The sequence below is a fragment of the Maniola jurtina genome, chromosome 21 (genome assembly GCF_905333055.1).
Source record: "Maniola jurtina chromosome 21, ilManJurt1.1, whole genome shotgun sequence".
Classification (NCBI taxonomy): domain Eukaryota; kingdom Metazoa; phylum Arthropoda; class Insecta; order Lepidoptera; family Nymphalidae; genus Maniola; species Maniola jurtina.
The window spans coordinates 2,239,880-2,264,851 of NC_060049.1; the positions used below are offsets into that span (position 1 = coordinate 2,239,880).

The 24,972-nt window shown below is 40.8% G+C and overlaps 1 protein-coding gene and 1 long non-coding RNA gene across 2 annotated transcripts; one reads left to right on the forward strand and one right to left on the reverse strand.

Moving 5' to 3' along the window:
• Positions 1 to 121: 121 nt before the first annotated feature.
• On the forward strand, positions 122 to 16,373 carry LOC123876368. Its single transcript, XR_006798329.1, has 3 exons — positions 122 to 135; positions 1,091 to 1,094; positions 16,176 to 16,373. It is a non-coding gene; the product is annotated as an uncharacterized LOC123876368 (long non-coding RNA).
• On the reverse strand, positions 6,649 to 24,458 carry LOC123876339 (probable ATP-dependent RNA helicase Dbp45A). The gene is made up of 9 exons (XM_045922567.1): positions 24,282 to 24,458; positions 23,864 to 24,057; positions 22,995 to 23,206; positions 20,911 to 21,046; positions 13,203 to 13,372; positions 12,083 to 12,310; positions 11,388 to 11,515; positions 10,827 to 10,980; positions 6,649 to 6,988 (listed from the first exon to the last, which is right to left on the reverse strand). Exons 1-9 carry the CDS (start codon positions 24,355 to 24,357, stop codon positions 6,667 to 6,669), a joined length of 1,620 nt encoding a protein of 539 aa, XP_045778523.1. The 5' UTR covers positions 24,358 to 24,458; the 3' UTR covers positions 6,649 to 6,666.
• Positions 24,459 to 24,972: the final 514 nt, after the last annotated feature.

Here is a 24,972-nt window from a genome sequence, read left to right on the forward strand (position 1 = left end):
AAACATAATTGGGACTAATTAAATTACACGAAAATGAAATAAAAACTAGTATTTTCGCGCGATTTGAGTGCCATTGGATCCCAAGTTTTTTTTTTTTTGTTTTACTATTTCAACTAAGTAAACTAAATATTAGGTGTAACCAGAACACTAGCAAAAAAGAGTTATTATACTACCTGAGCACAATCCAATGCCACTAACCATTTGCCTTGTTTTTTATTTTTAGTTATATAGTATTTTATAAACCCGCAATGTATAGCGTGGAAAACTTGGGTCAATGCCCAACCTACGACGCTACATTGACCCTGATTGGCCTATTAAAGTAACGTTCGTTGACCTTTAGCGTCAGTCAGATGTTTTAGTTGCATTATATTATTGTGAACTTTAAAAAATACGGAATTTAAAAAAACAGGTTTTTTTTTTGTGGTAGCTTTTTTTTGCTCTCTCGGCTGGCTTTACAAAGATTAGCCAATGTCAAGTTTGTAGTTATTTGTAACTAGTTAGGGAAACTAGACAAGTATGGACCCCGTCTGTGCCGGCGTCTGCCGACACACGCACGGCACCCCCTTAGAGCGTCTGCCAGTCAGTTTTAACAAAAAAAAAACATTCCAAAAAAGGCAGAGCACGCCCGCCAGCTAACACCAACACAGACGAAGTCCTGGTACCTTATCAGTAATCATCAATAACTTTTCAATAACATACCCGTTTTCTTTTTTGCTAGCGTTCTGTTTACACCATATATTTTTTATCTGTCACCAATCTGAACACGAGGTGTATAATTGCGCATTCTACCATCTACTTACTTCAAATTAAATTATGTAAAAAAACTATAAATAATATAATTATTGTATAAGAAAAGGTACTATTTAGTATATTTAAATCAATATTTTAATTTATTCAAGCACTTTAATACATATAAAATTATGGCCCTTTTTAGGGTTCCGTATTTAATAAAGAATTACAAATTAGTTACACCTGGATTATTATACACTAAAGTCATCATTTCACTGGCCTTACTAATAAAGTTGGTTAGCGGTTGTTTAGCAAACAATGCTTTGTCTTTTTCTTTCGAATAATAAATTAATGATGACAGATAGGTCGGTCGGTCGGTCAGGATAGATCGGTGTATAACTATTCACTTGCTATACAATGATTATTAGTATAGACTTTCGTGTATCAACCGTATATAATTAAGAGTGTAATGGTCTGATAATGAGGGTCTTATGGTTTAGTTTTTAATCGCCAAATAAAAATTAACCAATGAACATTTTGACAGATTTCCAATATTGTCGACTCATCTAGAAATCCGTTGACAGCAAAAAATTGTTTATAAGTTGTCGCGAAAAACGAAGGAATTTTCAAAAACTAATGTTTCTAATAAGAATACTACGTAGGACAATGGTTTTTTGTTTGCTATGTAGCAAACTTTTAGAAAAATCAGTGTTTTCAAAAACTAATGTTTGTTAAAAAGTACGTAGGATAAACGTTTTTGGTTTGCACCATGGCAAGCTTTTAGAAAAATCAGTTTATTAATTTCCATATTTTTTAGCGATAACTCCTAAACTTTTTTTTGAGTTAATCACTTTCCATATATAAAACTGCAGATTACAAAAACTGTCAAAACATCAATTCCTTCTCTACTTAAAAATTATTTCGCGATTAAAAAATCGGCTTCAATAAAAATAAATCTATTAGCATAATTAAAATATCTAAGTTGCACTGTAGCTGACAAACTGAAAAAAAATTATAGTATTACATATCTTCTAATTCTCAAATTCGCCCCAAAATTTTACAAAACTCAAAAAACATTGGTTCAAAAAATATTTTCTCTAAAACGATTTCAGAAAATTAAAAAAAAAAAGTATTCATATTATAAATTAAAATATGTATATTCAGTTGTATTCAGACTTATACAAATTAGACATTTTTGTATATTTTATATGAAATATAGTATATAATTGTTTTTAATTTTAATGTATTTTTTATTGCATTTGTGTATTAAAATATTTTAATCTATTAAGATGTACGCAACTGTACGCATTTGTATAGGATAATTTATTTGACTTTTTCAAATAATCGACATAATTAATTTTTTCTTTATACAAAAATCTGATGCTAAAAAGTTGAAAACTAAAACCCGACTGCGATCGTCTTAATAAACGCTGAAATATTATAGTAAAATTGTTTTTCTGTCTCTTGGTATATTTTAATGTTGTAGTACGTTTATATTTATGAACTCAGAATTTTCTCCTCTTTCATTTGACACCCCACGATACAATAGCAAAAAAAAATATTTTGGTCTCCCCCACTTTTTTCATGTAATATCCGTTTGGTCAATTTTTTCGTATTAAATGTAGCCTATGTCACCCGGACCTTTACGACGAATCGATTGACACCTCATTTATCAAAATCGGCCCAGTAGTTTAGGCGCTACGGTGAAACACCAGAATCTGGATACAAACATACACACATACATACATACATGATACATAGACTGCTAAAATCATAACCCTTCCTTTTGGCTTTGCCGCAGTCGGGTATAAAGTGACAGCATTACAAAAGGAGATCATTATTTTTGGGCCTTTTCTGAAAGTGCCGGCCAACGAAAAAAAATGGTACGGATCGTTAGAACTAGCCATTTGGAGTAATAGTTAATATGGCAGAAAAGTTGTAGGATTGTTCTGAACCAAGTTATACAAGGTCGAAGATTCGTCATTTTCATACATTTTATTGATTTCTAAAAGTGCTGGGAAACATAAAATAATGTTAGATATTGCTAGAACTAATGATTTGAAGCAATTATCATTATGACCCGAAGGCTGTGGAGCCATTATATGTCGTGTTATACAAGTTATACAAAAATTAATATACTTTGTATAATTAATTGCAACCGATTTTATGATTTTGTTACTGTTCTGATTGTTTTATACGAATTTGAACACACGTACAATTATTTTGACTCCCACGAAGTGCTGGATCAGCTGCAATGTGGATAAAATTCGTTTATACATACCTGGATTGTATGCGGCCTTGTAATACTAGGTGATCTCATCCAGCCATCTGCCAAACTTCTGCCACTGGGAATTGAAGTATCTCCGGCGAGCTCTGTGATGAATGCACCATTTGGTTATAAGTACTGTTCACCATAGTAACTACGGGTTTGCTTCAGTCGATAGCTGCCCAAAGCAACCTGCGTCAATTCTTCTGTGAATCTAGGAAAGGCATTGAACGGAGGATGTCGGCTTCCATAGCCTGGAAATGAGCTCTTCTTCTATTATAATTACATATTGTTTGTGATAACAAGTTCTGCTTAACTGTTTTGCGCATTGACCAGTTCATGGATTTTGTCAAGGAAATCACGTCTGTAGTACACGTTATTGTCTATCAGAACATGATAGCTGTTTAGCGATGTTACCGCGATCCTGATATAATCGATCACGTTACTTAATGCCCGGTCACTCTGATCAATCCTGAGCAACGAAAATCTCTTTTAAAGCAATTGTTCATCACTTCCACCATCCAGCGGCAAATGGTAACAAGCTTAGATTTATTGGTTTGGTCAGTAATTAGCTGGGTTTCATTTAAATGTTTTGTTTCTAGCATTTGTGTCACATAACCGCATGCCTCAAGAAAGAAAGGCTATCTATAAAGGGCATGTAAAGACAGATACAGGCATGTACATATATCTTCAGAAAAGCACTATTTACTTTTTTCAGTGAAAATCATACCCTAACCACAAGTACCGAAACCACTAAAAGCCTTTTTATTTGTTGCGATGGAACAATAATCTACACGCTGCAGCAACTTCCAATGCCCAGATTTTAAATGATACCTTAAATGATATTATAGAAGATTTTTACTGGATTTTTATCTTAGTTCATGGTTTTAGAGATACCATAAACAATCTTGAGGTAATCTTTCTTTCTTGAGGTGTGCGGTTATGTGGCACAAATGCCAGTAATAAAACATCAGTATAAAACCCAGCTAACTACTGACCAAGCCAATTAATCTAGACTTTTTACCATTTACTGCTGGATAATGTAAATGATTAACGACCGCTTTGGAAGATATTTTTGTTTACTCAGGGTTATTCAGGATTTGTAACCGGACATTAAGTAACATCATCGATTATTTCAGGATTTTGTCAGCATTGCTGAAAGGTTATCATGTTCTGATAGACAACAACGTGCATGCACGTGATTTTCTTGACGTAATCCATGAACGGTCAATGAGCAAAACAGTTCAGCAGAACTTGTTATCACAAACAATATGTAATTATAATAAAAGAAGAGCTCATTTCCAGGCTATGGAAGCCGACATCCTCCGTTCAATGCCTTTCCTAGATTCACAGAAGAATTGACGCAGGTTGCTTTGGGCAGCTATCGACTGAAGCAAACCCGTAGTTACTATGGTGAACAGTACTTATAACCAAATGGTGCATTCATCACAGAGCTCGCCGGAGATACTTCAATTCCCAGTGGCAGAAGTTTGGCAGATGGCTGGATGAGATCACCTAGTATTACAAGGCCGCATACAATCCAGGTATGTATAAACGAATTTTGTCCACATTGCAGCTGATCCAGCACTTCGTGGGAGTCAAAATAATTATACGTGTATTCAAATTCGTATAAAACAATCAGAACAGTAACACAATCATAAAATCGGTTGCAATTAATTATACAAAGTATATTAATTTTTTGTATAACCTGTATAACACGACATATAATGGCCCCACAGCCTTTGGGTCATAATGATAATTGCTTCAAATCATTAGTTCTGGCAATATCTAACATTATTTTATGTTTCCCAGCACTTTTAGAAATCCATAAAATGTATGAAAATGACGAACCTTCGACCTTGTATAACTTGGTTCAGAACAATCCTACAACTTTTCTGCCATATTAACTATTACTCCAAATGGCTAGTTCTAACGATCCGTGCCATTTTTTTTCGTTGGCCGGCACTTTCAGAAAAGGCCCAAAAATGTATGGAGCTAGAATGATCTCCTTTAACTTATTAAGAGATAAGATCAGAAATTATTTATAAAAAAAATCATGTAAACCTAAATGTTGTAAAAGCTTCGCGGCTAATTTGTGCCAAATCATTTGCCATCAACGGTTTGCTTATTTTTAATATCAATTAATTGTAATTATTATAATTGTTGTATTTATTTGTAATTATTATTATACAATGTAAAAATAAATTATTGTTTATCGTACGAATGTGGTTTCATTTTGAATGTACCGTCATCCATATTACTACCAGAAAAATACAATTCCCAGTATAGTCCGTACAAAATGAGAACTCACACGCCATTTTAACTCTGTGTCAACTGTCATGTCAAAAGTACGATTCACCCTCGGCGCTTCTAAAATCAATGGGTTCACCTTTAAAATAAGGACTAAAATCGTCCTTTTGGCATGACAGTTGACACAAAGTTTAAGCCCTAATTCGCACGAGCGTTAAAAAACCGGCCAAGTGCGAGTGAGACTCGCGCACTGAGGGTTCCGTACTCGGGTATATTTCCAGCACGATAAATCAAAAACTATTGTAAATAAAAATCTGTTTTAGAATGTACAGGTAAAGCCCTTTCATATGATACCCCACTTGCTATAGTTATCTTACGTATTGAAAATTGAAACACGTTTTTATTTTTTTAAAATGATGTAACCACAAATTCGCGCTTTTCAGATTTACTCCTGTATTTGTGCTATAAGACCTACCTACCTGCCAAACATGATTCTAGGTCAACGGGAAGTACCCTATAGGTTTCTTGACAGACGGACAGACAGACAACGAAGTGATCCTATAAGGGTTCCGTTTTTCCTCTTGAGGTACGGAACCCTTAAAAGTGTTGCGTTTAACCCGGCGTTGCGCTGAAAATACAAAGTGCGCGTTAAAAAAACGTTGACGTGTGAACAGATACTTGGAAATGCATTTGTTCTATTTGAACGCTTTTTTAACGGACGTTAAAAAAGCTCTCGTGCGAATGAGGCCTAAGTGACGAGTGAGTTCTCATTTTGTACGCATTATAAATCTGTCAACAGAACTAGCTCGATTCTGGAAAACCTGCACCAATCGCAATCGTTGTGATTGGCTGAGTTAATAGTGTTCTTGTTGCGACAATGCATTGTAATTTGTAGCCAATTGTGAGCGAGTGTCGGCCAATGCAGATCTTTCCAGCGAACGTTCCATAAAATTATCATCGATGTCTCTGAATACATAGCTCGCCGCGAAAGGCAGAAAAATACTGTCTGTGCCCTTTAAATCGTTTTTAGGGTTCGGTACCTCAAAAGGAAAAATGGAACCCTTATAGGATCACTTTGTTGTTTGTCTGTCTGTCTGTCTGTCCGTCCTTCCGTCCGTGGTGTCTGTCAAGAAAACCTATAGGGTACTTCCCGTTGACCTTGAATCATAAAAGGCAGGTAGGTACGTCTTATAGCACAAGTAAAGGAATAAATATAATAGTTTTTGATTTATCGTGCAAAATGTTGGAAAAATACCGGAGTACGGAACCCTCAGTGCGCGAGTCTGACTCGCACTTGGCCGGTTTTTTTTTGATCTGGTACAATCTAGTGGGAGGCTTAGCTGTAGCTGGTAAACGTACAGTAGGGGTTAGTGTTTTATCGTCAAAAAGAAAAACAAAATGGAATAATTTAACATAATTTATTAATCAACAACAGGTTTCTTTTTCTTTTTAATTCCTCTATCTTCTACGCTCTTCTGTTTCACATTCTCCGCTTTCCTCTTAATCTTGCTTATCTTCCCAATAACATTCTTGAATCTATCATCCTTTTTCATAAGGGTTTTATTAACTTTTTTCATGCTTTTCTTTATCGTGGCATCGATATCTTCTATCTCTGTCTGTTGTGTGTGATTTGGGTCATCCTGTCCCGCTTCGTCTTTTTTTATTTGTGCTTGGATTTGTTTTATTTTCGCTAATTTAGCCTTTTTAGCCGCTTTGATGCGTTTTCGACGCATTTCTTCCAAACTGTAACAAAGTAATATTGTGATGTAAGTAATGGGTAGGTACCACAATTCATACGTTAATAATATGACGATTTTGATGTCTCAACGTCGTTAAACCACAAAATAAGGCATTATGGGCTAAAAGCCCGTGAGCGCCAGATCTTTGTTATTTTATAAAAGCTGAAAGTTTCTCTGCGTATTGTTCATCAACAACATTGAGGAACGATCAGCCGTTCTGAAGTTTGGATTGTGGCTTTGCAGATTACAGGTAGCAAAGGCAGGTATAAAGTGTATTTTTTATATATTTTCTTCGGAATAGAATGCACTGTCAGTCACTTGATATCGTGGCAATCCCTGGCAGACAGCCTTATAGCCGTATTCACAATCATTACTATGAGGTCTTGCTCGGTCGGCGCTCGAACGCATAGTGTAGGTTCTACCAATAAGATCATTGTAAATTGACGTAACACAGTAATCTGATTGGTGGAACCGACAATGTGCGTTCGAGCGCACTAGAGACCTCATAGTAAAGATTGTGAATATGGGTATTAATCTTTCAAATGTCTTGGGTGGCCGAAAAGGGGTTTCCCCGATACTCAGTTTTCCCCTCCACTTTTAATATACATAAATATATCTTATAGTTCCTCTTCCTCTGCTCGAACTCCTCGTTGTCCAGCTGCGCCTCCTGCTCGCGGCGCGTCACGCTCACCGTCGTGAACACTTTCACTGCCTCATCTTACCCAGCCTCCATAGCGTCCGGGTCGACGCCCGCCATGATCCACCGCTTGATCTTGTAGTTCCTCTTCCTCTGCTCGAACTCCTCGTTGTCCAGCTGCGCCTCCTGCTCGCGGCGCGTCACGCTCACCGTCGTGAACACTTTCACTGCCTCATCTTACCCAGCCTCCATAGCGTCCGGGTCGACGCCCGCCATGATCCACCGCTTGATCTTGTAGTTCCTCTTCCTCTGCTCGAACTCCTCGTTGTCCAGCTGCGCCTCCTGCTCGCGGCGCGTCACGCTCACCGTCGTGAACACTTTCACTGCCTCATCTTACCCAGCCTCCATAGCGTCCGGGTCGACGCCCGCCATGATCCACCGCTTGATCTTGTAGTTCCTCTTCCTCTGCTCGAACTCCTCGTTGTCCAGCTGCGCCTCCTGCTCGCGGCGCGTCACGCTCACCGTCGTGAACACTTTCACTGCCTCATCTTACCCAGCCTCCATAGCGTCCGGGTCGACGCCCGCCATGATCCACCGCTTGATCTTGTAGTTCCTCTTCCTCTGCTCGAACTCCTCGTTGTCCAGCTGCGCCTCCTGCTCGCGGCGCGTCACGCTCACCGTCGTGAACACTTTCACTGCCTCATCTTACCCAGCCTCCATAGCGTCCGGGTCGACGCCCGCCATGATCCACCGCTTGATCTTGTAGTTCCTCTTCCTCTGCTCGAACTCCTCGTTGTCCAGCTGCGCCTCCTGCTCGCGGCGCGTCACGCTCACCGTCGTGAACACTTTCACTGCCTCATCTTACCCAGCCTCCATAGCGTCCGGGTCGACGCCCGCCATGATCCACCGCTTGATCTTGTAGTTCCTCTTCCTCTGCTCGAACTCCTCGTTGTCCAGCTGCGCCTCCTGCTCGCGGCGCGTCACGCTCACCGTCGTGAACACTTTCACTGCCTCATCTTACCCAGCCTCCATAGCGTCCGGGTCGACGCCCGCCATGATCCACCGCTTGATCTTGTAGTTCCTCTTCCTCTGCTCGAACTCCTCGTTGTCCAGCTGCGCCTCCTGCTCGCGGCGCGTCACGCTCACCGTCGTGAACACTTTCACTGCCTCATCTTACCCAGCCTCCATAGCGTCCGGGTCGACGCCCGCCATGATCCACCGCTTGATCTTGTAGTTCCTCTTCCTCTGCTCGAACTCCTCGTTGTCCAGCTGCGCCTCCTGCTCGCGGCGCGTCACGCTCACCGTCGTGAACACTTTCACTGCCTCATCTTACCCAGCCTCCATAGCGTCCGGGTCGACGCCCGCCATGATCCACCGCTTGATCTTGTAGTTCCTCTTCCTCTGCTCGAACTCCTCGTTGTCCAGCTGCGCCTCCTGCTCGCGGCGCGTCACGCTCACCGTCGTGAACACTTTCACTGCCTCATCTTACCCAGCCTCCATAGCGTCCGGGTCGACGCCCGCCATGATCCACCGCTTGATCTTGTAGTTCCTCTTCCTCTGCTCGAACTCCTCGTTGTCCAGCTGCGCCTCCTGCTCGCGGCGCGTCACGCTCACCGTCGTGAACACTTTCACTGCCTCATCTTACCCAGCCTCCATAGCGTCCGGGTCGACGCCCGCCATGATCCACCGCTTGATCTTGTAGTTCCTCTTCCTCTGCTCGAACTCCTCGTTGTCCAGCTGCGCCTCCTGCTCGCGGCGCGTCACGCTCACCGTCGTGAACACTTTCACTGCCTCATCTTACCCAGCCTCCATAGCGTCCGGGTCGACGCCCGCCATGATCCACCGCTTGATCTTGTAGTTCCTCTTCCTCTGCTCGAACTCCTCGTTGTCCAGCTGCGCCTCCTGCTCGCGGCGCGTCACGCTCACCGTCGTGAACACTTTCACTGCCTCATCTTACCCAGCCTCCATAGCGTCCGGGTCGACGCCCGCCATGATCCACCGCTTGAGCTTGTAGTTCCTCTTCCTCTGCTCGAACTCCTCGTTGTCCAGCTGCGCCTCCTGCTCGCGGCGCGTCACGCTCACCGTCGTGAACACTTTCACTGCCTCATCTTACCCAGCCTCCATAGCGTCCGGGTCGACGCCCGCCATGATCCACCGCTTGATCTTGTAGTTCCTCTTCCTCTGCTCGAACTCCTCGTTGTCCAGCTGCGCCTCCTGCTCGCGGCGCGTCACGCTCACCGTCGTGAACACTTTCACTGCCTCATCTTACCCAGCCTCCATAGCGTCCGGGTCGACGCCCGCCATGATCCACCGCTTGATCTTGTAGTTCCTCTTCCTCTGCTCGAACTCCTCGTTGTCCAGCTGCGCCTCCTGCTCGCGGCGCGTCACGCTCACCGTCGTGAACACTTTCACTGCCTCATCTTACCCAGCCTCCATAGCGTCCGGGTCGACGCCCGCCATGATCCACCGCTTGATCTTGTAGTTCCTCTTCCTCTGCTCGAACTCCTCGTTGTCCAGCTGCGCCTCCTGCTCGCGGCGCGTCACGCTCACCGTCGTGAACACTTTCACTGCCTCATCTTACCCAGCCTCCATAGCGTCCGGGTCGACGCCCGCCATGATCCACCGCTTGATCTTGTAGTTCCTCTTCCTCTGCTCGAACTCCTCGTTGTCCAGCTGCGCCTCCTGCTCGCGGCGCGTCACGCTCACCGTCGTGAACACTTTCACTGCCTCATCTTACCCAGCCTCCATAGCGTCCGGGTCGACGCCCGCCATGATCCACCGCTTGATCTTGTAGTTCCTCTTCCTCTGCTCGAACTCCTCGTTGTCCAGCTGCGCCTCCTGCTCGCGGCGCGTCACGCTCACCGTCGTGAACACTTTCACTGCCTCATCTTACCCAGCCTCCATAGCGTCCGGGTCGACGCCCGCCATGATCCACCGCTTGATCTTGTAGTTCCTCTTCCTCTGCTCGAACTCCTCGTTGTCCAGCTGCGCCTCCTGCTCGCGGCGCGTCACGCTCACCGTCGTGAACACTTTCACTGCCTCATCTTACCCAGCCTCCATAGCGTCCGGGTCGACGCCCGCCATGATCCACCGCTTGATCTTGTAGTTCCTCTTCCTCTGCTCGAACTCCTCGTTGTCCAGCTGCGCCTCCTGCTCGCGGCGCGTCACGCTCACCGTCGTGAACACTTTCACTGCCTCATCTTACCCAGCCTCCATAGCGTCCGGGTCGACGCCCGCCATGATCCACCGCTTGATCTTGTAGTTCCTCTTCCTCTGCTCGAACTCCTCGTTGTCCAGCTGCGCCTCCTGCTCGCGGCGCGTCACGCTCACCGTCGTGAACACTTTCACTGCCTCATCATCTGGAAACTTTGTTCTTTAGATATAGTCTACTAGCTGATGCCCGCGACCTCATCCGCGTGGACTTAGATTAGATTGGGAAATCTTTAATTTTTCGCGACAAAAAGTAGCCTACACGACTAAAGTGGTATTATCTTAATTTTGTCTGGGTCATGTCTTAGTCTTGTCTTGGTCATGTCTTAGTGTTGTCTTGTTCGTTTCTTTGTCTTGTCTTGGTCATGTCTATGCCTAGTCAAGTCGAGTCTTACCACGGTCTTATCTTGATCTTGTCTTGTCTTGTCTTTAGAACACAAATGTGTATGGACAGATCGGTATTCCGCTAGTAGTAATAGGTAATAAAATCAGTTCACTAAGTGTGGAATATCCGGGGTGCCATACTATACCTACTATAAGTGTGAAATGGACTAACCATCGATTTTGTACTCGCTGAGTTTAGTTTTGATCTGTTCCTCGATTTCGCCGAGCCGTAATATATCGAACGGAGTTATCAGAGATACTGCCATACCACTTCTGCCCGCTCGCGCTGTGCGTCCTACCCTGGGAACAAAACAAAAATATAATTTCAAAAAAAATATATTTTGATGGGTGACCCACTTTGACCTTTCCGTCTCCTCCGTGCTTCGGCGAATACGTTAAGCAACGTAAGAGTCAAAATTGTATCCGTCCTTTTATATTATACTAGCTATTACCCGCGGCTTCGCCCGCGTGACTCAAGGTTTTAATAACAATTGAGGTTTGTTACAATATTTTTTGGTGCAATGCCTAAGTTATTTTATCTTGTGTTATAGCATGCTATCCTGCGGGAACTAAGTATTTGTTATTTTTTTTAAAGGAAAAGTAGTCTATATTACTTTTTTCCTCGACTATGTCTATGCAAAAAATGACGTCAATTCATAGCTCTGTTGTGGCGTTATTGAATGACAAATGCCTGAAAAATAGTATGCTTTAATATATTTTTTTCGGGTGAAAAAGTTGCATTTATTACTTATTAGGTTTTCAACTATGTCTTTGCAAAAAAAAAGCGTCAATCCGTGGGCGCGCAAAATGGCGCGGGGAGCCATTGAGAATGGCTGCGGTGTCGGAAATAGTACCAGGAGAACATACCTGTGTATGTATTCCCTCGGCTCCAAAGGCAGCTTGTGGTTGACCACCAGGTCCACGGAGGGGATGTCGAGCCCGCGCGCGGCGACGTTGGTGGCGATGAGCGTGCACTTGAGGTTGCTGCGGAACTGTGACAGCGCAGACACGCGCTCGCGCTGTCGCATGAACCCGTGCAGACATACGTTGTCCATGCCGATCGCGTTCAGCATCATTGAGAGGACTTGGCATTCTCTGGAACAATAAAGTTGGTTTATTGTAATACTTGCAACATCAAACGAGTCCCAGGAATCCGTTAAATTCAGGCGGCGCAAGATCGTGACCTATGTCCAGTGAATGACATTATGGGGATGATGACTACTAGTCAAATTAGCGACTTTTTATCAAACGTCAAAACACTTTTCGTTTCAGTCTTGTCTTGGTCTTGTCTTGGTCGTGTCTTGGTATTGTCTTAGTCGTGTCTTGATCCTGTCTTGGTCTTGTCTTAGTCGTGTCTTGGTCTTGTCTTAATCTTGTCGTGGTCGTGTCTTGGTGTTGTCTTAGTCGTGTCTTGATCTTGTCGTTGTCTTAGTCGTGTCTTGGTGTTGTCTTGGTCGTGTTTTGATCTTGTCGTTGTCTTAGTCGTGTCTTGTCTTAATCTTGTAGTGGTCTTGTCTTGGTGTTGTCTTAGTCGTGTCTTGGTCTTGTCTTAATCTTGTCGTGGTCGTGTCTTGGTGTTGTCTTAGTCGTGTCTTGGTCCTGTCTTGGTCTTGTCTTGGGTTTTTCTTGGTCTTGTCTTTATCAAACCATTGCACTTGGATAGGGACACAGATGGAGAGTTTTCCCCACATTATTAAGTGCCTACTTGTTTATTTTTCGATTTATTCAGAAAACCAAGTTTTTTAAAATTCAAAATCCGTTAAATTATTTTAAAGATACCATACTGATTTCTAACATAACCGTGAAGGAAAACATCGCGTGGAAACCAACATGCCTGAGAGTTCTCCACAATGTTCTCAAGGCATGTGAAATGTGCTAATCAGCAGTTGGCCAACTATGGCCAAAAATCCTTCACATTCTGAGAGGAAACCTGTCCTCCGTAGTGAGATGACGGTGGGTTGATCATGATGATGATTATTATACTCACTTCTTAGTATCAGTGAAGACGATGACATGCGAACTAGGTTTGGTTTCCCTGTACTTCCTAAGGGTTTGTACTAAGTATACGTCTCTTGCGTACGCGGGGCACACCACATACCGCTGGTCCAGCGTTGTCACTGTCAACTGCGGGTCGCTTTCTGACCAGGTTATAAGCTTCTGAAAAAAAAATTAAGTTAATCTTCTTGTGGGGTTCCGCACCTCAAAAGGAAAACGGAACCCTTATAGGATCACTTTGTTGTCTGTTTGTCCGTCTATCGTGTCTGTCAAGAAAACACAAAAAAAAAATTAAACTGCGTTCATGAATAAATAAATAATTAGTATTTTCAGTTTTCAAAGTAAGATATCATATAGATTTTCATTTATTTTTATGCATAACAGTTTTTGATTTATCGTGCAAAATGTAGGAAAAATAGCCGAAAAAATAGTACGGAACCCTCGGTGCGCGAGTCTGATTCGCACTTGGCCGGTTTTTTTATTCTGATATACCACCCTTGACTGCTATTTCATCTGGTGGTAAGTGATGCAGTCTAAGATGGAAGCGGGCTAACTTGGAAGGGTTGTTGTAGTTTCATTGATCCCTGATCGGTTTCTAAGCGACATCGTACCGGAACGCTAAATTGCTTGTCAGCACGGCCTTGACCGGAGGGTGATAACTAGCCACGGCCGAAGCCTCCTACCAGACCTGAAAAGAGACAGTTTAGAAACGACTTATTCCCAAATTACTCTTGCCGGGCATCGAGCACGGGACCTTTCACTTATGTAGGTACACCGATATCTCCGAGATTTCTGAACCGATTTGCGTTTTTTTTTTTTACCGATAGAGCAACTTTGCGAATATCTCAATTCCTGATGCTGCATGGGACCTGACCAATCCACCTGGGCGAAGCTGCGTGCATCATCAGTTATTGAGTAAATTAAATTAAATTTCGTATTGGAGAATAATAACCGGGACCGGGAAAGCCCGAAGCGAAATGGAAAATCATCATACTCTATTATGCATCTTATTTCTTAATAAATAAGATCTATTTTAGTAGTTCAACATAAAATGCACCCTATTGTAACGCAACCCACCCATATAAAGCAAACTTTTAAATATGGCGTGACTTGAAAGTGCGCGCACATAATATCACTGCGCAACTTTGTGGGGTGAGGGATGACCTTTGGATTGGGGTGTGGGATGATATCTATAAGCTCCTTATAATGTATGATCGCCTGGTACTTCGTGTTTTGAGTTTGGTATGAACACGGTATCGTGGTTTTGTTCCGAGCAATTGCAACTTTGGAATGGGGTGTCCGTGGATCCGTCCGTCCTTCGTCCGCGTGGATTTAGGTTTTTCGAAATCCCGTGGGAACTCTTTGATTTTCCGGGATAAAAAGTAGCCTATGTGCTAATCCAGGATATTATCTATCTACATTCTGAATTTCAGCCAAATCCGTCTAGTGGTTTTTGCGTGAAGGAGTAACAAACATACACACACACACACACACACGACACACACACACACACACACACACACACACACACACACACATACAAACTTTCGCCTTTATAATATTAGTGTGATGGATATGGTTGTAGTAGATATATGTATTATTGACTCCTTGTAATGTATGATTGCCTGATACTTCGTGTTTTGAATTTAGTATGAATACAGTATCGTGGTTTTGTCAGAGCAATTTTGCAACTTTGGGGTGAGGGATGAGGTGGGCTATGGTGTGGTATACTGTCTCCTTGTAATATATGATTGCCTGATCCTTCATGTTTTGAATTTGGAATGAACACGGTATCGTGGTTTGTTCAGAGCAATTTCGCATCTTTTGGAATGGGGGATGAGGGGGAATGTATCGCGTAGCATATTCACTCCTTGTAATGTATGATTGCCTGATACTTCATGTTTTGAATTCAGTATGAACACAGGACCAAAGAGCAATTTCACAACTTTTTGGGGCAGAGATGGAAATCCTGCCTCCTTGTGTGCCTGCCTTAACAGCTTTGATAGTTCCTATAATTTTAAGTGACATTGTTGAAATAGTCATAATAAGATAAATAACCCGGCTGAGTCTGTTGTAGGCTTCTTCTCAGACCAGGGCGCGTTTGGTACCCTCGTAGTTTTAGTTTTGAGTTAACATAAGAAGTTCCCTAACTGTCATGAACTCTGATTGCTTTGCAACTGCCGACCTACTGCGCAATCCACGAGCAGTGCATCTCAACTGCAATTTTGCAGTCAGCCTGCAGTCTGTCTGTCTAGACCCTGTAGATATAAACAGTAGCTTTAACTCCTTTCAATGTATGATCGCCTAATAATTCATGTTTTGAATTTGGTATGACACGGCAACGCGATTTAGACTACAGGCCCATGTTTAAAAATGGGTGGGTCATATGAACCACCAGGTGACGTATACAGGACGATATAAGAGCATAAAATAATAAGTTTCAGCACTATGCCGTCACTTGTAAGCTGTCCAACAGAGTGCTGGTGAGAATTGAAAAGTGTAGGTAGAGTGAGTACATTTTGGTCATATATTTTTGTACGGCATTTTTACCATCGATAGATCCATGAAAAATAATAAGAAAGCGCGCAGTGCCGTAAAAAAATGGTGCGCCACAAAGTCAGTAAATGTTTTGATTTTCTGAAAATTTCCGGGGTAAATTTGGTCATTTAATTCTGTACGACACTAGTTTCATACTGTTTCAATACAGCCTCTAATCCATTATTCCGCAACGCCGTACAAAAATCATGCGACAAGGGGAAAAAATTGAGGGTAGCAACCCCCTCTCTTTCCGTGGTCCGGGGGGTGATTTGAAACAACATAAAATTAATTTATTTTGAAAATGTTTTATGCATAGATAATATTTTTTTACATGCCGTACATTTTCGTTGGTCCAAAGATTTGTAGGGGATGTGGATATTATATACACACCCGTTCACTTCAGTTAGACGGCATAGTGATTTTACAGTTCTTACAATTCACGAAGGCGAGTGGCTTATGCTTGTGTTTAAGTCGTATCGGTATAAGTAAGGTACACTAAATGTGTGCGTTTGCGAGCGCTTGCTCGCGACTGATTGGTCCAACATGCACGCACACTTACGCAATGCCCATGTATACGATGTAACCACAAGTAAAGTTCACTCGCCTTCGTGAATTGTAAGAACTATATCATATTATCAATTGTTCTCTTCAAAAATATGTTAATGCCGTACAGTATCAGATGGCCATAAAGTACTACCCTTAAAATGGTAGCGTCATTTTCATCAGCCTAAAAGATATGGTCTGCATTAAAATGTACGGCATAATTTTTTCCTAATTTATTTATCTTAATACTATTTAAAACAAGGGAAAAGCGTAGAAAATTGCTATATTTTATTAATCTATGAATATTTAAACTTTTGCAATAATTTGAAAAATTTCAGTTTTTGTATTTATCTATAATTTGTTTAGAACAGTTTCTTTTGAACGGCAATACTATATAACAATAGTATTTTACACTATCATGTTAAAAAAAAAGTTGCCGTACAGAGTCAAATGATTTTACAGCTTTAAAAGTTAAGTATACCATGAAATTAAGATAATTATTGATACACATTCAAATGAACACTAATTTTTTTACGGCATTATTTTTAATAGTACATTTGAGTGCTAGATAATGTTTTGGAACCAAAGCCGTACTTTCTCAAATCACCCCCCGGACCACGGAAAGAGAGGGGGTTGCTACCCTCAATTTATTCCCCTTGTCGCATGATTTTTGTACGGCGTTGCGGAATAATGGATTAGAGGCTGTATTGAAACAGTATGAAACTAGTGCCGTACAGAATTAAATGACCAAATTTACCCCGGAAATTGTCAGAAAATCAAAACATTTACTGACTTTGTGGCGCACCATTTTTTTACGGCACTGCGCGCTTTCTTATTATTTTTCATGGATCTATCGATGGTAAAAATGCCGTACAAAAATATATGACCAAAATGTACTCACTCTACCTACACTTTTCAATTCTCACCAGCACTCTGTTGGACAGCTTACAAGTGACGGCATAGTGCTGAAACTTATTATTTTATGCTCTTATATCGTCCTGTATACGTCACCTGGTGGTTCATATGACCCACCCATTTTTAAACATGGGCCTGTAGTCTAATTTGTTCAGAGCAATATCGCAGACTGTGGAGCGAGGGTTTGCTTGGGGTACATGTAGCTTTTACTCCACACAACTTATGACAGCTTAGTAGTTCATGTTTTGAATTTGGAATTAACAGGGTAACCTAGTTGGTTTTGCAGAGCAAGCGCAACGGAGGATTGGTTGGCGTAGTTTTAACTCAAAAGCCATTTATGATCGCCTAATGCTTGATGTTTTGAATTTGGAAACACAGAGCAAATGCGCAATGTAGGGTCACGTAGGGTGCTTCATTTTTTACCCGACTTCATATATTATTATTTTTTTCTCTCTCGTCTGGCTTTACACTGATTAGCCAATGTCAAGTTTGTAGTTATTTACAAGTTATGGAAACTATATGTAGAAGTATGGACATCGTCCGTGCCGGCGCCCGCCGACATACACGCAGCGCCCTTTTAGAGCGCTTCCCAGTCAGTTCCACCACCAATAAACACCAGCAGAACACAAAAACCGGCCACTTCTCACAAAAAAACACTCCAAAAAAGCACCGCACGCGCGCCAGCTTACACCACCACAGACGAAGTCAACTTCATATTATCGGCCAGTCTTTAAAGGCTGAACCTGATAAGGTGCAAATTACACAGATGCGTGGTAAGATTAAGACAAGACCATATCCTTCCTAGATATCCTTAGGGCCTTGCATCTTTTTTATTCTGATACTTAAATTAGCTCTTGACTGCAATCTCACCTGATGGTAAGTGATGATGCGGTCTAAGATGGAAGCAGGCTAACTTGCAAGAGTTTCATAGCCACAATCGTTTTCTACACGGCATCGCACCGAAATGCTAAATGGCTTGGCTGCAGAGCTTTGCCGGCAGGGTGGTAACGAGCCACGGCCGAAGCCTCCTACCACTGTGCTCCCGCCAGGCCATAAATGATCATCACAGGCATCCTTACAATCAAAGCTCTAGCAACTTCATCATATTCATTCTTCCCTGGTATCAATTGTTTTGGATTTCGAACGTATGGCATCGATTAAGGGGTGTGTCTGGAGGTAGAGTTTATTTAGTGCGAGTGCCTAGTGAGCTATTTGAACACTGTATGTATGCAGTCCAGTCTGGTGACCTCTCATGTGTCTATGATCGCCTAGTCGCCAATGTTATGACGTAAACGTGACTCGGCATTTTTTTAACAGCACTAAAAAACCCCCTCGCGAACTGCCGAAGATAACTAAAATAATTGATTTTCTGTCGCTCGGTGTATTTTAACATTGTTCTATATTTATTAATCCCCGACCCAAAAGAGGGGTGTTATAAAGACGTGTGTATCTGTGTATGTCTGTGGCATCGTAGCTCCTAAACGAATGAACCGATTTTAATTTAGTTTTTTTTGTTTGAAAGGTGGCAAAAAGTTGTATAATCGAAGGAAATCGGTTCAGCCGTTTGAAAGTTATCAGCTCTTTTCTACTTTTCTTATAGAGGTTTTTGACAGGGGTTTATTAATTTAGAGTTATATTTATGAACTTGAATGAATTTTATGAATTATGAACTTTGCATGATCAAACCTTGAAGGCAATATTTTCGATGGTGTGACTGTGTAGCTTACATTATAATATGTATCGCAGTATCGCGAGAGCAACACAATTTAGCAACCAAACAGATAGTTAGGGAGAGCTTAGGGAATAGGGAATATAGACTGTCCTGGGTGTTCGGACTTCAATCAATCAATCAATCATTCATTTAATGCTTCGAATTGGATGACGTGATGACAAAATATATGTTGCAGTTTCATTTCTAAAACAGTAGTTTTTGTGTTATCACCAAAAACGTGGGAATTTTCCCACGCAGCGGGAGTTATTTGAAAATACTCACGAATTCAAAAACTACTTTTTGTGGTTCAGTATGTATCTCAGACAAGTTTGCGGCCCCATGAGTATTTGCAATACTTTAATCTTACTCAAAACTATGTGAGGCGATGCGAATTAGTAGCAGTTCTATGCGAGGCGAATTCTTGCGCGAAGCAATTGCTGCCTGAATGAACCATTTTGGGATATAAATCACGTCCAATATTTTTTCATAGCGTCGAGAAAATCCCAAGTTTTGGACGATGCGAGATTCGCAGTTTTAATTTCATCCCTAAAATAGTTCCTAAAAACCTATAGGGTACTTCCCGTTGACCTAGAATCATGAAATTTGGTAGGTGGGTAGGTCTTATAGCACAAGTAAAGGAATAAACTTTTATTTATTTTTATGCATAATAGTTTTTATTTATCGTGCAAAATGTCTGAAAAATTACCCGAGTACGGAACCCTGAGTGCGGTTTTTTTATAGATATAGGTATAAATTGGCCCTACTGTATAATTGCTAATCTATGACAGTGGCAGGTTGAATGGTTATTGATTTTAGGGTGAAGGAGTATGTAACCACCCCCACACCCCAACACTATTGGATATCTCTTATGCGTATATGCCCGCCTGGTACTCCATGTTTTGATGAAAGCCGTGGCTCGCGCGTTTTTGACTGTGTGGAAATCGGTTTTGATTCTGAATCGACATTTATCAAAAATTAAGCTAGGACGTGAAATCAAAGAAACCTAGTCGTTCCATAGCCTACCTAGCGTCAAATGTAGGTAACATTTGACGCCTGCCAGTGCAAGTGAAGCCTAGACGTTTTGTTGCAAGTTTACTGTCGTGAACTGTGCCGTAGTGAGCACTCTTTGGGAATTATAAGTGGGAAGTTCTAGCTGGGGAAATTACTTTGAATTTGACTTAAAAAATCACACGCACTCAAATGGTTCCGTAAAATCATATAAAATATACCTACCTAACTGTTTTATGTACAGAGCACTGCAAGTTAATGATGATCTGCGCCATCTACATGTGATTTAGTAAGTTAGTTTTTTTGTGAACACATTTTAGTTTAGGTTTTCGTATTTTTCCGTTTACTTGTGCTATAAGACCTACCTACCTGCCTTGCATGATCCAAGGTCAACGGGAAGTACCCCATAAGTTTTCTTGACAGACACGTCAGACAGACATACAGACAACAAAGTGATCGTATAAGGATTCCGTTTTTTCTTTTGAGGTATGGAACCCTAAAAAGCAATAACACTGGCGTATTTGCATACTCATATCATAATCTTATCTATAAGCAGTGATAGCCTAGTGGTTAAGACGTCGCCTTCTATTTGGGAGGTCGGGGGTTCTGTCCCGGGCACGCACCTCTAATATTTCGGAATTGTGTGCGTTTCTTTAGGATTTTTTTTTGTTGTTTTTAAATTTTAATATTAATATACAGAAACAATTCAATAACAGGTAGCACACAATGCATAACCACAGAAGTTTCATGGTTATTATTATTTAATATCACTTGTTTAGTGGTGAAGGAAAATATCGTGATAAAACTTGTATACCTGAGAGTTCTCCATACTGTTCTCAAAAGTGTGTAAAGTCTGCAATCTGCACTGAGTCAGCGTGGCAGACAGACTATGGCTTAAACCCTTCTCATTTTGAGAGAAGGGCCGAGTTCAGTAGTGGGCCGGCGATGGGTTGATCTTGATGATGAATAATGAATGGAAACTTACGTCTTTATTCAGCTGCAGAAGTTTAGATTCTCTGACGTCATCAGTGATGGTGGCAGAAAATAGAAGGTTCTGTTTTTTCTGTGGCAGAGCCTCAAATATTGTCTCCAGGTCGTCTTGAAATGATTCACTGAAGAGCCTACAAGTTTTTTAAATCATTACTATAACATACATGCAAAAGTATTTGGTGGTTTGTCCTACAATCACACAAAACGATTTGCTTCCTCTTTCCTGATTCGAACCGCTAGGATATGGAACGCCCTTCCGGCGTCGGTTTTCCCTTCCACCTATAATATGGGTACCTTCAAGTCAAGAGTGAATAAGCAACTTCTAGGCAAGCGCGCTCCATCTTAGGCTGCATCATCACTTGCTAGCAGGTCTGATTGCAGCCAAGCGCTAGTCTATATAATTTAAAAAAAAAAACAACCGAGCAATGGATTGTCGTCATTGAACGTCGGTCGATTGTATATGCATGCAAAAAATGCAGGAATATAGTTAATTCTTGAGCCCCAACTATATCCATACTCTCTTCTCCAACTCTGAGTTGGTACTTTTTATTCTAAGAAACAAAAGAGTTCCTACAGGATTTTTTAACCCCCGACCCAAAAAGAGGGGTGTTATAAGTTTGACGTGTGTATCTGTCTGTGGCATCGTAGCTCCTAAACTAACGAACCGATTTTAATTTAGTTTTTTAGTTTGAAAGGGGGCTTGATCGAGAGTTTTCTTAGCTATAATCCAAGAAAATCGGTTCAGCCGTTGAAAGTTATCAGCTCTTTTCTAGTTGCTGTAACCTTCACTTGTCGGGGTGTTATAAATTTTTAATTTACACTTGTTGAAACCTAAATCCATGTGGACATAGTTTTTTTTTTTTCTTTAAATCTGGCTTTACTCTGATTAGCCAATGTCAAGTTTGTGATATTTTCAAGTTATTGAATTTATACAAGTATGGACTCCGTCTGCGCCGGCGCCCGCCGACATACGCGCGGCGCCCCTTTAGAGCGCTTCCCAGTCAGTTCCACCACCAAAAAACACCAACTAACACAAAAACCAGCCACTCTTAACAAAAAAAACACTCCAAACAAGCACAGCATGCGCGCCAGCAAACGTCATCACAGACGAAGTCCGGACATAGTTGTAGATATCATCTAATAAATAGTAGGCAAATTATTATCTGTGTAAAATCGACAGATGCTGATGAAATTGTAAGAGACACACACTTTCACATTTATAATATTCATAATCTAAGTAAATAAAAGTTAAAGCTGCTGACTGATTGACTGACTGAGTGATCTATCAAAACACATCTCAAAAAACTACTGAATGGATGGCTTAAATTTGGCAAAAAACATTTAAAATGTGTTTCAATTTTCAAATTAAGTTAACTATACCAAGTGGGGTATCATATGAAAGGGCTTTACCTGTACATTCTAAAACAGATTTTTATTTATTTTTATGCATAATAGTTTTTGATTTATCATGCTAAATGTTGGAAAAATACCAGAGTATGAAACCCTCAGTGTACCTCAGTGTGCGAGTATGACTCCCACTTTTTTCAACCATCAAATAACTTTTATCTGAGGAACAAAGAGGTTTTAGGGTTCCATACCTCAAAAAGAAAAACGGAACCCTCATAGGATCACTTTGTTGTATGTCTGTCTGTCCATCTGTCATGTCTGTCAAGAAAACATATAGGGATAAAAGTTATTTGACGATTGAAAAATCAGCCCTAAATTGTACTTTTGACATGACAGTTGACACTAGAGCAAATATGGCAAGTTTTTTCTCAAAATTTATGCATTACTAGCTGATGCCCGCGACTTCGTTCGCGTGGATGAAGGTTTTTTAAAAATCCTGTGGAAACTCTTTGATTTTCCGGGATAAAAAGCAGACTATGTGCTAATCCGGGGTACAATTTATCTCCATTCCAAATTTCAGCCCAATCAGTCCAGTAGTTTTTGTATGAAGAAGTAACAAACATACACACACACACACAAACTTTCGCTTTTATAATATTAGTGTGAAGTGTGATAAAAGCATTATACATACAGCTCTAGATTCTAGCCCTTTCAATCCTCTATTGTACTTACCTATCAGCTTCATCCAAGACCAAATATTTGATTTTCTTCAAACTAAATGTATCACATCCAGTGATATGATCAGCTAATCGACCAGGCATAGCTACCACTATGTGAGGCCTCTTGGATAACTTGAGTGATTCTTCCAGCTGGTCTGTGCCACCTGTGACTATGCATACTCTTAGTTTCAACTGCTGTCCTAGTATTTGGAATTGATCAGCTATCTGAAAAAATTGGTAGATTTATAGGTGTTCTATTTGAGGGATGTGTGTGGAGTAATGAGTGATATATCTATACGAGTAAATAAAAGTGTCTTCTTTCTTTCTTTCTTTCTTCTCTCTGGGCTGGTTAACTTAAACTTAACTTAAACAGCACTTAAACGTTTCCGTAAATAAAAGTGTCATGCCTTTGAACAAGCTAATCTTCGGAATGGCTAAATCTATTTTGACGGGACTTTCACAGGCAAGTAGAGGATTAACCAAGGAGTAACATAGGCTACTTTTTTAACCGACTTTGAAAAATGGAGGAGTTATGTTTGCAAAGTTCCCTTAATTATTGAAAAAAAAATACGCAAGTCGGTTCAAAAATCTCAGAGATATCAGTGTACGTAGGTATGTACACTGATATCTCTGATTTTGATATTTCTGAACCAATTTGCGTATTGTTTTTTAATCAATAAGGGAACTTTGCGACATTGTTACATAAATAAATTGGATTCTAACTCCTCAATCCTGATGCTGCAGGGAATCTGACCAATCCACACAGGCGAAGCTGCGGGCATCATCTAGTTTTTACTATACTTTATCCATTGAGAGAAATTAGTATAGTTTTTTTTGTCAGACTAAATTTACTCTACTCACAGATATCATTTTTCAAATTACCTGATAAGCCAACTCATGTGTAGGTGTGAGCACCAAGGCAAATATACCATAGGGGTCTTCAGCCAAATGTTGCAATATTGGCAAGGCAAAGGCAAAGGTCTTCCCAGACCCTGTTTTGGCGGCTCCTATGCAATCATACCCTCCTAGTATTTGTGATATGCAACCTTTTTGGATAGGTGTTGGTGTTCTTATGCCTGAAAAAAATATATAAGTACTCAGTAAGTTAAGAAAGAACATTTATAATAAAATCATTAAAAATCTAAAGAACACATCTTAATGTACTTCTGGACTGGGGTCTTCTGAGTTCAGTACAGTTATTGTGGGGATATTGCAGGTATATCCCTAAAATCTTAGATATATTAATAGTAAACATTTAAAGTTAACCTATATTTTATCAGCATTAAATAATCATAATTACCCAATGTAAACAATTGTTTAACAAGCCATTGCTTAACGCCTAGTTCAGCGAATTCCTTTCCGTCGATTTCATTCATTTTTGTATTAATTTCATCACCTAGATTATAAGTTTCTTCATTTGTAAAAAGAAAAACAGAAACAAAATACAATTATGGCCACGGCCACGTTGTTTTGACATTTCACATTTCGCTTGGATGACACATAGTATATGTATATGACAGCTACAATGTCATGATCGCAATCACTTCTGATTGGTTGATACTCGCTTACTATTGGCTACAATGCATTGTTGCAACAGGAATACCATAAATTTAGCCAATCACAACCATTGCGATTGTAATAATGATTGATGCAGATTTTCCGCAATCCAATCCTAAATCAATCAATCGTCAGTCAAAATCAATTCAGTGTTGCCAATTTAACGACTTCGTCGCTAGATCTAGCGACATTTTGGAGATGCCAGTGACTTCTCTTTTCACTTTTAGTGACTTTTCTGGCGACTTTTAAAGTGTCCTTAAAAGTCCCACGAACAATCTAACTAACTACTAGTTAATCTCCTGTATTCTTGTATGGGAACCACAGATAAAACTTATGTAACTAATTATTTGTTATATTCAGCCATAGAAAGTGTTGCCAATTTAGCGACTTAGTCGCTAGATTTGACGACATTTTGAAGGCATAAGTTACTTTTT

Coding starts and splice junctions, on each gene's coding strand:
- LOC123876339 (XM_045922567.1), bottom strand. CDS start 24,357: ATGAATGAAATCGACGGAAAGGAATTCGCTGAACTAGGCGTTAAGCAA. Junction 24,058..24,281: donor TAAACAATTGTTTACATTGG/GTAATTATGATT, acceptor TATTTTTTTCAG/GCATAAGAACACCAACACCT. Junction 10,981..11,387: donor CAGCGAGTACAAAATCGATG/GTTAGTCCATTT, acceptor CAAAGTTTCCAG/ATGATGAGGCAGTGAAAGTG.